The sequence below is a fragment of the Gadus macrocephalus genome, chromosome 14 (assembly GCF_031168955.1).
Source record: "Gadus macrocephalus chromosome 14, ASM3116895v1".
NCBI classification, from domain to species: domain Eukaryota; kingdom Metazoa; phylum Chordata; class Actinopteri; order Gadiformes; family Gadidae; genus Gadus; species Gadus macrocephalus.
The window spans coordinates 3,927,684-3,940,183 of NC_082395.1; the positions used below are offsets into that span (position 1 = coordinate 3,927,684).

The 12,500-nt window shown below is 48.0% G+C and overlaps 2 protein-coding genes across 2 annotated transcripts in view; one reads left to right on the top strand and one right to left on the bottom strand.

Moving 5' to 3' along the window:
- rs1a (retinoschisin 1a) overlaps nt 1-4,595 on the top strand; it is an 8,437-nt gene extending 3,842 nt beyond the window's left edge. The window contains exons 4-6 of the mRNA XM_060072009.1: nt 353-494; nt 1,502-1,697; nt 3,073-4,595. Of these exons, the coding sequence (XP_059927992.1) occupies nt 353-494; nt 1,502-1,697; nt 3,073-3,225 (491 nt within the window). The 3' untranslated portion in view covers nt 3,226-4,595. The remainder of the gene's footprint in view (nt 1-352; nt 495-1,501; nt 1,698-3,072) is intronic.
- A 983-nt stretch (nt 4,596-5,578) lies between these two features.
- Nucleotides 5,579-12,500, bottom strand: part of cdkl5 (cyclin dependent kinase like 5) — a 45,580-nt gene continuing 38,658 nt past the window's right edge. Inside the window, exons 16-20 of the mRNA XM_060071997.1 lie at nt 12,112-12,247; nt 11,551-11,656; nt 10,324-10,485; nt 9,084-9,317; nt 5,579-8,600 (exon numbers count right to left, since the gene is read on the bottom strand). Of these exons, the coding sequence (XP_059927980.1) occupies nt 7,548-8,600; nt 9,084-9,317; nt 10,324-10,485; nt 11,551-11,656; nt 12,112-12,247 (1,691 nt within the window). The 3' untranslated portion in view covers nt 5,579-7,547. The remainder of the gene's footprint in view (nt 8,601-9,083; nt 9,318-10,323; nt 10,486-11,550; nt 11,657-12,111; nt 12,248-12,500) is intronic.

Consider the following 12,500-nt stretch of genomic DNA (forward strand, 5'->3'; position numbering starts at 1 on the left):
AGATTGTCAATGAATGCTTTGTGAACGAGATTAATGTCCAAACTAAACCTCTTATCTGGGAAAAAAGGCTTATAAAACATACATGGATAGGATTTGTGTCACAGCAGGACTACAAGACTTATGTATATAAATAAATATAAAATAAATATGTAAATATTTATCTAAATAATGTTTTATGAGAATATATAATTCTCATGAATACTAATAAACAGTCTAGTCTATACTCTAAATGTGCAATAGTGTAATAGAAACAATGTTTTACATGAATATACAGTCTAGTCTATACTCTATGTGCCCTAGCTCTTTCATAATTATGCTTTATAAAAGGTGTCTTTCGGTTGTTCTTCTGCAGAATGCCCCTATCATCGTCAGCTGGGCTTCGAGGCTGGTTCTGTGAGTCCGGACCAGATCACCTGCTCTAACCAGGAGCAGTACACGGGATGGTTCTCATCCTGGGTCCCCAACAGGGCCCGACTCAACAACCAGGGCTTTGGGTGAGTGAGCATGAGCTAGATTCTAAACACCCACATTTAGCAGGCATACCTCTGTATCCAGAGACTAACAAGCAAGGCTGATAACGATCAAGTCTATACTCAAGATTTGAGAAATTATAGAACATTGAATTTCTGTTTCTCAAAACTTCATGTTTGTAGTGCTTGTGGTGGTGGTGGTAGCAGCATCACTTTAGCCAGTTTGAGTGAAGGTGCCATGTTGTTGGAGGTAACTTCACTATAGTTAGACAGCTGTCGCAAGTCTCTGGTTGTTGAACCAGAGTTCCAACTATGATCAGCACATTCTGCTCTAAAACAACGTATGTAATCTGTTATCTGTATGATGCGCTGCCCCGAGACACAAACACAAACACATAAATAGGCTTGTCTCGGTCCATTGTGCATTCTCACTGCAATCAAACCTCACTATGGTTCCCTTGGAAATGGTCCAAGACCGCCGGCTGTTTGGGTCGGCACCCGAGTGCCATTTCTGTGTTCTCATACGCCCAAATGAACCCAACGGGGAAGAAACACTCAACAAAATAGTTTGACGTAAATACAATCAATTAGTTAACATACACCATAAGGAATAACCATTATTCAGTCTAAGATGATGAGATATGAACGGCAATCAACATGGCCTACTTTGATTGATTGTTTGATTGGTGTGTGTTGATGATGATTGTATTACTGCTGTCTCTGCAACAATCTCCCCTCTGGGATTAATAAAGATGACTTTACCTTACATATAAATGGATGTAATGAGAATAACGGTATAAAAAACGACTGCCAATTACTCATTAGGCTACTAATTACAATTACAAGTAAAATGAGTGACTTTATTGACTTTATTTTGCTCAATCTTGCCACTCTTCTAGCTTGTGAATAGCACCAGATTATTCCTAAAAATGATTAGAAATGAGGAATTATTATTAAAAAAAAAAATAACGTGCACGTCTTCTCCCCTTCTCCCCTTCTCCCCCCCCCCTAACCCGTCTGCCCGTCTGCAGGTGTGCGTGGCTCTCCAAGTTCCAGGACAACAGCCAGTGGCTGCAGGTGGACCTGCGGGAGGTGATGGTGGTGTCGGGCCTGCTCACACAGGGCCGCTGCGACGCCGACGAGTGGGTCACCAAGTACAGCGTCCAGTACCGCACCGACGAGAAGCTCAACTGGATCTACTACAAGGACCAGACCGGCAACAACAGGGTGAGTGGGGCCGGAGAATACATCTGCTTTCTGTGTGGCCCCTCGTTGTTTTGATGACCATGTTTGCTAGAAAATGGGACGCAGTAGCGGACATAGTTTACATTCCGGGATTGGGTGTGCAGAGGACATTGTATATTACAAGATTGGAGAATCAATATTTCATGATATCCTTGGAATAACCAGTGATTCATAACGTGAATTCATAATTCATGGTGTTTAATGTGCTCTCTCTCTCTCTGTGCCTCGCCCCCTCCTCTACCCCTCTCTCTTTATGTCCCTCCCCCACCTTCTCTCCCCCCCTCTTCCTCCGTCCCTCCCCCCTCTTCCTCTACCACTCTTCCCTCTCAATGTTTCTTTGTCTCGCTCTCTCACTGCTGCCTCACTCTGTCTATGTCTCTCTCCCCATCTTCTCTCCCTATGTCTCCCCCCTCCTGTCTCTCTGCCCCCCTCTCTCTCCCGCGTTCTCTCTCTCTACCCCCCCCCCCACTCCTGTTTCTATGAGCCTCCTCTCTCCCCCCTTCTCTCTGCCCCCCCACTCCTGTCTCTCTCCCCCCTCTCCCCCTTTTGTCTCTCTCCCCCCTTCTCTCTGCCCCCCCTCTCCCCCTCCTGTCTCTCTCTCCCCCCTCTCCCCCTTTTGTCTCTCTCCCCCCTTCTCTCTGCCCCCCCTCTCCCCCTCCTGTCTCTCTCTCCCCCCTCTCCCCCTTTTGTCTCTCTCCCCCCCTTCTCTCTGCCCCCCCTCTCCCCCCCCCTCTCCCCCTCCTGTCTCTCTCTCCGTCCCCCTCTCCTTTCCCCCTCCTCTCCCCCTCCTGTCTCTCTCCCCTCTCCTCTCTCTCCCCCCCTCCCCCTGCTCTCTCTCTCTCCCCCTCCTGTCTCTCCCCCCCTCTCCCCCTCCTGTCTCTCTCCCCTCTCCTCTCTCTCCCCCCCCCCTCCCCCTGCTCTCTCTCTCTCCCCCTCCTGTCTCTCCCCCCCCCCTCTCCCCCTCCTGTCTCTCTCCCCTCTCCTCTCTCCCCCCCCCTCCCCCTGCTCTCTCTCTCTCCCCCTCCTGTCTCTCCCCCCCCCCTCTCCCCCTCCTGTCTCTCTCCCCTCTCCTCTCTCTCCCCCCCCCCTCCCCCTGCTCTCTCTCTCTCCCCCTCCTGTCTCTCTCCCCCCCCCCCTCCCCCTCCTCTCTCTCTCCCCCCCTCCTCTCTCTCTCCCCCCCCTCCCCCTCTCCCCCTCCCCCCTCCCCCCCTCCCCCTCCTCTCTCTCTCCCCCCCCTCCTCTCTCTCTCCCCCTCCCCCCTCTCCCCCTCCCCCCTCTCTCTCTCCCCCTCCCCCCCCTCCCCCTCCCCCCCCCCCCCCCCCTCCCCCCTCCCCCCCCCTCCCCCCTCCCCCTACAGGTGTTCTACGGTAACTCGGACCGCTCCTCCTCCGTGCAGAACCTGCTGCGGCCGCCCATCGTGGCGCGCTACCTGCGCATCCTGCCGCTGGGCTGGCACACGCGCATCGCCCTGCGCATAGAGCTGCTGCTCTGCATGAGCAAGTGTGTCTGAGGCCCCTCCCCCTGGCCGCCTCAACCTTCACCCCTCCACCTGTCCACTCCCTCATCCCTCCACCCTTCATCGCTCCTCCCCCTCATCCCTCCCCCCTTCATTAATCCGTCCTTCATCACTCCACCTTTCATCACTCCACCCTTCATCTGTCTGGCCCCTCATCCCTCCTCCCCCTCATCCCTCCACCCCCTCACCCCTCCACCCTTCATTAATCCATCCTTCATCCCTCCACCCCCTCACCCCTCCACCCTTCATTAATCCGTCCTTCATCACTCCACCTTTCATCACTCCACCCTTCATCCCTCCTCCCCCTCATCTCTCCACCCCCTCACCCCTCCACCCTTCATTAATCCGTCCTTCATCACTCCACCCCCTCATCCCTCATACCTCCACCCATCATTCTTCATCCCTCCACCCTTCATCCTTCACCCCCCCCAGCCTAAAATCTCTCTTTTCCTCATCCCTCGACCCTTCACCCCTTCATCAGCCCACCACCTCATCCCTCCATTCCGAGGCATTATTATCAATTATTCATCAGTATTATTATTCATGTATTCAGTTGCGTTCCTTCTGTATGTCGTCACGTCGTGTGTGTGGTTGTTATTTCCCTTGAGATAGAATGACATATTCGTCAACTCATGTCAGGGATTTGTAAAGTACATCTTGTGGTATGTTAGTTTATTGACTCACTCTGTTAGTTTCTTTTGTTTTTATTTATAATAAGCACCACCAACATACAATAATATGTTTTTTCTAGTGCAACTCTTTGGAACCACTGTCAAAACTTTTTTCAGTTCAATTAAAACGATACTCCCGGCTCTTATGCCATGAGTCGGACTAGGAATATGCAATGGTCGCTAGCTATTTTAACTGTTAGCTATTTCATTATTTGTGTTAATACAAACTCTTTTACACCTCTTTTGTAGTAACTTTCTTCCTTCTTCTTTAATTTCTGTTCTTTCTTCTTGTCTTAAATTATGACCTATTGAGTAATGTTCTGGTTTGTTTCTTTTTCTTTCTTTCTATCTCTCTATCTTTTTTGTGTGAACGTTTTTTTTAAATTTATATCGTTAAAATGCAATCAAGATTTCTTTTGTCAGTTGATATTACAGTATAGTGATCGTTCTCGGCTGTGTTGTACTTGAATGTTTGTGTTGTGGTCATTGCGTGTCAAGGCAGTGACAGTAATGCCTCCATTTATATTTCTGTGGTGCTTTGGAATTTGCTTCAAATTTCATCCGCTGGAAATTCTTATGTTTTAAAACCTCTCCTCTATAAAACAAAGAAACACACATGGTGGACCCTGCGCTGTCTCTTTATTGTACAAATTCGGAGATCCAAATAAATCAACCATCGGAACCGTTTAAAAATGTACAGTGGGCTTTTATTTTGATACTCTTATTATTGACGGTAGGGCGGTTGGATAAGATACACTTTATGTACATCCTGTAAAAAGTGGGGAACAGTTTCAATGAAAAAATAAATAATAATAACAAATGTATGCTTTTTAAAACACATTCACCTCTTGCGTACGAAGCTGAGCCCCCTTCTATCTTCTATCTTGTTAGCATTTAGCTGAACTCAGGCTTATTTCATCTCGTTCCCGTCTTGAACCTCATTGATCACGCGCTCTGCTGATTGCGGGCCTTCACCCTCAATGTCACATTATTAGTTTCCATTAGCCTGTGTGTGTAGTGTTATAGTGAGTTAGACGATACGTGGAGATAATCAAACAACTTCGTTAACAACTTGGTAGTCGCAGCCCAAAACATTTACTTCAACGTCGGCGTTAAAACAGAACCAGCATCGTTAGTAGGAAGGTTATTGCTTTCAGTTTCCCACACGTAGTTATCTTTGTTTTGTAGGATTATATTATTGACAATAATAATACTAATGTTTGTATAACTTCAGGAGACATCTGCTAACGCAGGATCTGTTGCTCTCTCCTCCCTGTCACAATATTACTGGTCTTCATTTCGGCTCCCTGGTGAATAGGCCTACTGTCACTGTGTTGAATTCAAACCAGAGAACAGAGGCAATAACGCAAGAAATAAACAAAGAATTATTTTTAAAGGACCGTACCGTTGTAGGTGATCAAATCACCAAAACGCCCCACCTGGTTTTACCGATTCTGACCAATAGCGGTGTGCGTTTGATCGTTTGCACGCCTGCTTCAATGTAAACAGCAATGTAGCACTTAGGTCCCTTTGGATCCATGTGCTTCGGCCAGTATAGTGTGGACAACATAACAGTGCATTACCATACAACAAGTTCACAAAATGTCTCATCACAAAGACTAAAGTTCTCTATAGCAATTGTTTACATCTGCCAGACCGTTCCTGTCATTTAGGCTTTTATTTTTATGTGGATAATTGTGTGATTCTATCTTTCCAGAAAACACATTTGATGAGTTTCTCAGCCAATGTGAAAGTTAAGATGATGTAGTAAACCACTGGGATAGGTCCATACTGTAACAGCTTGGGTGTTTCAACACATAACCTTTAGAATTAATCAGTTGAACTAATACATTTGAATGTTGTAACACTTTGTGTCCTTCACATTGTGGATAGCTTGTATGCTAGCAGCTGAAATAGGATATGCATACTTTTCTGGTATTTATTCTCATGATACATCACTCTCCTCCAGACCCTTAACCCAATCTTAATCACGTTCAACATAACCATCTTTACCCAATACCTAGGCTTGAACTTAACCACAGGTCATCATAACAATCTGCCACTGAACTTTTTGTAATGTTCAACCCAATGCTTAGATCTCTAAACATCCTTCAACTAATACATAACCATCTCTAACCAAATACACATACCAACCAAACCGTTAAAGATCCAAAACCTGAACTTCACCGCCTCACCTCTAACCCACACTGTCCTAACCACACATACCGTACCTGAACTCGACCATCTCATCTCTACCATGACCATCCCTAACTCAAAAGTCCCGCCTTCGTTGAGCTTATACCTGAACGTTACCATTTCCATTTTATACAGAAATAACCCCCTTGAATGCTTGATATAGATGGTGGATTGTTGCAGAAGGAACAAAAAGATATAGGTGTGTTTGTGTGTGTGTGTGTGTGTGTGTGTGTGTGTGTGTGTGTGTGTGTGTGTGTGTGTGTGTGTGTGTGTTACCGTGCATGTGCACATGTGTTTATGTTTGAGGGGTCACTTTTATGAGTATTTCCATTATAATGCCCTGTTCATGCGCAACACATCCTGATAGACCCTTGATAGACCGATAGATGAATGGAATTTAAAAAAAAAAGTATTTTGAAGGCAAAAGATAGGTCGGAAAGCTATAAAGTGTAAACATGTGACAATGATAGCATAACAAAAAAGTCTGATTCACTGTAATAATAAAGGACTATTACAGTATCTTCACTGTTATAATAAAAGGAATATTACAGTATCTTAGAAAGTGGGGAGTGATTCTCACAGGGAACAAATCTCATCCACTTAGAAAAATGTTCTTGATATTTTGTACATATTAACCAACTGAAAAATAACATTGATACTGTTATAATAATATTAAATTGTGGTAATCAAAAAAAGCCATTCACCATTATATTTCTCTTGTGACATATTGAATTATAAACACATGAATATCTATGCATATCTTTTTGTGTCTATAGCTCTTGCAATTACACAATAACTCTATAATACCTTTTAATTTTTTAATTTTCCATGTAGCCTACATACTGTGTCATTTATAGCTTATATCCTTAAGTTGAAAACAAATAAATATTTCATAAATTATGTTGATATATATATATTTTTCTTTCTTATTAGCAAATATTTGACTTTGAAAAACATATACACACGCACGCTCGCACACAGTCACACGCACACACGCACACAACATTCTGGGTCACTTCAGACCATTAGCTCTGATGCGCTGCAGTAGCTGTTATGAACCAGCAGACGGCAGCATAGAGTCCAGAATGGGCAGTGTCTCTGCGACTGAAGACGGGCAGATTCCACGCCATCTTGTCCTTGTCCTCTGATGTAACACCATTAAATATCTGTAGAGAGTTAAGTACATACAAACTGCTGCAACACTGAGGTGAATAAACTGTACTGTCATTCATACCTTACCTTAAGAGTCCCGCTGGACTACTCCCTCATCAAACAATGAAGTGTGGAGATACAATATTTGGAGATATTTGTCTTCTCTGAGCGGTTGACTTGAGGGATCTCAAGGTTCACTGCGATGTAAACGCTAGCCGTAGCGAGCTAGGCCTCTGCCGTCTACAGACACTCAAATATCGGGAGAGAGGGAGCGAAGTGTGCGGATGTCCGGCCGTTTCACAGTGCCGTCTCTTTCAGGTCGTTGAGGTTTGGCATCCTGGGACGGGAGGCGCGCGTAAACGTGGGTCCGTTCTGTCCGGGTTTGATGCCCAGCTGCTCCGGCGTGTACTGCGCCCCCTCGGCCCGTTGCAGGGCCGACGCGTGCCAGCTGGACTCGATCTGCCCCGGCATGGGGTAGCTGGGCTTGCGGCTCTTGGCCTGGGAAGAGTTACTGACTCCAGAGTGGCCCCTACTCTCTGGGTGGCCCCTGCTCTCTGGGTGGCCCCTGCTGTCTGTGTGGCCCCTGTTGTCGGCGTGGGATCGGGGGTCCGTGTGGGACCGGGGGTCCGTGTGGGCCCTGGGGTCTGTGTGGGACCGGGGGTCGGTGTGAGCCCTGGGGTCAGAGTGGGCCCTGGGGTCAGAGTGGGCCCTGGGGTCGGAGTGGCCCCTAGGCTCAGTGTTGGATCTGTTATCTGTGTGGGCCCTGAGGTCTGTGTGGGCTCTGTTGTCTGTGTGGGCCCTAGGCTCAGTGTGGCCCCTGTTATCTTGGTGGCCCCTGTTATCTTGAAGACCCCGGTTATCTTGGTGGCCCCTGTTATCTTGGAGGACCCGGGAGTCCGAATGGCTCCTAGGGTCAGAGTGGCCCCTAGGCTCAGTGTGGGCTCTGTTATCTTGAAGTCCTCGAGGGTCTTTGTGGCCCCTGTTGTCAGGGTGGCCCCTAGGATCAGGGTGGCTCCTAGGGTCAGGGTTTCCCCGGGGGTCCGGGTGGCCTCTGGGATCTGTGTGGCCCCTAAGGTCTGTGTGACCCCTAAGGTCGGTGTGGCCCCTGGGTTCCGTGTGGCCCCTGGGTTCCGTGTGGCCCCGGTTATCTTGAAGGCCCCTGCTGTCCTGGTGGCCCCTGCCGTCTGTGTGGCCCCTGCCGTCGGAGGGGTACCCCCCTTTGGAGGAGGCAGGGAGGTTGGGGAGGGTCTGCTGGAAGCGCAGGTCTGGGGGAGGCGGTGGAGGCACCTGGGGCTGGGTGGAGGAGGGGGAGAGGTGGAGCAGCCGGCGGAGGGACCTCAGCGGTTGGCTCTGGGAAACGAGACCCAAGCAGACAGACTGATGTTCACACGGTACGCACGCATGGTAACGTGATGTCAAATAACGGAAAATAGACGAGAACGGAACATCCCAGACCTGGGCTCTTCTATATGGGTTCGACAACATACATTTCCAGATGTATGACAATGTTGTGATGACCAATCAACCCTCATGTTGGGTGGTACAATGGGGGCCCTTTAAAGGTCCCATGACGTTTTGCAAATCGGCCCCTTATGACATCACTAGTTGGCGTGTCCACCTAGATGTGTGACGGATAGATAAGCAATGTTTGCTACCGTCCACTGGGTAGGTTGGTAGACGTATCTATCCAGCACACGTCTAGGTGGACACGCCCACTTGTGATGTCATAAGGGGCAGATTTTCAAAACGGCTTGTAAGGCTAACCACGCTCACACCTGGTGGCCTGTCATGGGACCTTTAGCACAATGGAAACCAATGTGGGGAGGTTCTCACCTGGGAGTGGGAGTCCACGGGCTTCTCGGTTGGCCACTCCCCGACCCTCTCCCTCTCTCTCCCCCTGCTGTCCCTCTCTCTCTCCCGCTCCCTCTCCCTCTCCCGGTCGCGGTCTCGACTCTGTTCGCGGTCGCGGTCTCTGGAGCGCTCGCGGGTTTTCCTGCGGCCGCTGTGGTGGGACGAGGACTTGCTGCCCCTCTGGAGGGAGAGGTGTTCCTGGCCGTTACCGCTGACCTACCGGTGTGGACGGACAGACGGCAGGGTTAACAATGTGGTTACTATGTGTATCATTATTATTGTTATATCATTGATAGGGTTTGGTTGAAAACCAGTTGATCCAACCAACTGATCTCTTTCATTCAGCCTCAGATCACAAGATGGAGAATAAACTGCCACTTTGGTGAAGTGGCAGATATCTTTGAACATGGGATTAGGACAATTCCTAGCTTTCGGACTTCATCGTTTGAGATTATAATGAACTGGAAGAGATCAGGAAGCCATCGAAAAACACATTGGTGGCATTTAAAAAAACAACAACAACAAAACCATCGACAAGCATCGTGGAAAGAAATCATGACGTCTGACAAGCTTGCAAAAATACTTCATGCAGACCTCAAGCAGCAAGTTATAATAGCATAGTTCATTTGATACTGTACATTCATGTGTGTAATGCATCTATGTTTGAATATGCTGATGAAGCCAGAACACGGTGGGGCGGTTGTGGTGATTTCTAAGTTCAGGCTGTGGTGTACGAAATCAGTCCGTTAGACGCACTGCAGAGCAACACACGCATGGCGGCATTCTCCTGTGTGCTGAAGCGTTCACCTTACATTCTGTGCAGCCCAGTGCAGCCACTACAAACACAAGGTGGATGGATGGGTGGTGGTTGAATCAGTGGACCAATGAATGGGTGGATGGATGATTGGTGGATGGATGGATGGACGGACCGACGAATGGGTGGACGGAGGGTGGGTTGGATGGATGGATGGCTGGATGCTGGCTGGATGGATGGCTGGGAGCTGGTTTGATGGACGGCTGGAGGCTGGTTTGACGGATGACTGGACGCCAACGTCCGCTGCAGAATCAGATCAGGGATCCAAAATGACTTTCAGAAAAGACGTGCCTTGCCCTGAGAGGACTTTTTCTGAGAGTATTTCAACGCTTATGACGGCACCGATGCGGTGTGAGAGGATGGGACTGGCAGCGGAGGCATGCAGAGGTAAGGTGGTGGTTAGATTACTGGAGAGGCGGGGTAGGCTGCGTTGGGCTGGTGTTGTACCATGGGCGACGCCACTACGGGCAGCGCTTTGGCCGCCGCGCTGTGCTTTAGGCTATTCTTAGAGCTAAAGAGGGGGAACAGGCTCTTCCTGATGCTGGGGTTCCTCCCTTCTTCCATGTCCGTCTGTGGGGCACAAGAGGAACAAGCCCACACGCTCAACACAAGGTCACCCACGCCTGGTAGCCCTGGTTCACTGAGGACTTACTCAACTGGTACACCTGGTACTCCTGGTTCACTGAAGACTTACCCAACTGGTACAACCGGTAGTCCTGGTTCACTGAGGACTTACCCAACTGGTACACCTGGTACTCCTGGTTCACTGAGGACTTACCCAACTGATACACCTGGTAGTCCTGGCTCACAGAGGACTTACCCAACGTGTACAACTGGTTGACCTTTTCACTGAGAACTTACACAGCTGGCCCACGTGTTTGACCTTTTTGCTCGAATTAGCAAACTTTGTTTGCTAACCATACAACTTTCTTGTATGGTTTTAATATGGTAGTAATATATGGTTAAGGGAGGGTGTAAAATCAGGCGGTGTCTGAGGGTCCGAAACCCTTGATGGACAATTGAGTCCCGCTGAATGCCTCAACAGCAAAAAAAAAAAAATGGGGGGGGGGAATGGGAAAATCTTAAAAGATTGTCACTTTCAATTGTCAAGAATATAACTATTTTAGTGAGGCAACTTGAGTCCGGAGCAGAGTAGAACGTTGAATTTACCCCTGTTTTCTCTCAACTACGCTGTTATTTTCTTTAACAATTGCACCCTTAGGGGTGCTCGCAGAAACCCTCTCCCAACACCACCCCCTGGAGCACTAGGGAGTGCCCCTGTCGCCAGCGGGTGTTTCGCACACTGGTTAAAGGTGACGGGAAAACAGGTGCAAGAAAATATAACCTTCAATCAGGAAAAGAAAAGCAAAATGTGAAAAAACGAAAAATTACACCAGAACATGCCACCTGGCTTTTGAAACTGCTGTTACATGACCGTCTAAAAAACCTCCATGAATCAAATAGTGTGGGTCAAATAGGCATCAATATATTAACCCTAAAACCATTACAGAGAAGAAGATCAATACATTGTCAGGTGTGAGGGAAAGATAATAAAAACATAATCTTCCCAGAACTCCAACTCCCACAAATCCCTGTGAGCCAGATCGACATGAAGTTACATCAGAAGTTCCTTACCATTTGTGTCTTCTTCTTTTTCTTCTTCATGGCCCTGAAGAAGCCCTGTTTCTCCTTCTCCTTGACGGGCTCTGGAGGATTCATGACCATGGCTTCAGCCGTAGACCTACAGGAAGGGGTTTCCAGAAGTGAAAGTGAAAGTGCAGCAGGTGAATACATCAACACACACAAGATGGCGCTGGGGTTAGGGCTGCCGTTCTGTGGGCTGCCTCTCAACTTGGCTCGTGTATATATTCCAGCACTTTGCACTCCACAGTTGAGGATACCTGAAGTCCAGGCCTTTAATGGCCATTAATGACTCCAACCATTGTTATCATTGTACTACATATGTAATGCTGATAGGGCAAATACACTTGAAACACACACACACACACACACACACACACACACACACACACACACACACACACACACACACACACACACACACACACACACACACACACACACACACACACACACACACACCCTTATTCCATCTACTATGTTAATAGTACAGATTAGTATGGGCTATCAGGATAGGAAGGTCATTCATCAGGATAAGTTACAGAGAGCGCTCACCAGTCAAAAGCAGTCTGGCGTTTAGAGTGGTTCACCATGGCAACCGGGTCCCCAGGTACAACTGGTACGACCGGACCCCGGCCCAGGGCAACGGCATCGTGGAAGGAGGAGGAGTTATCCGGTCTGGGGGAGGGCACTAAGGGGTAGAGGAGGAAAGACAGGAAGTAGGGAGAATTATTACATCATATCCTGAATTATCCTAATTGATCATTTATCCACTTGCTTGTGTCGCTGCGTCTGACCAGACTTAATAGACATTGCGATTTAATCTCCATGTATTTTAGAATAGTATTGTTTTAAAGAGTACACATTGTACAATGTTTCACACATAGATCCGCGAATGGCACATACCATGTCCTTGATATGAGGGTATAAACGGCCTGGAATAT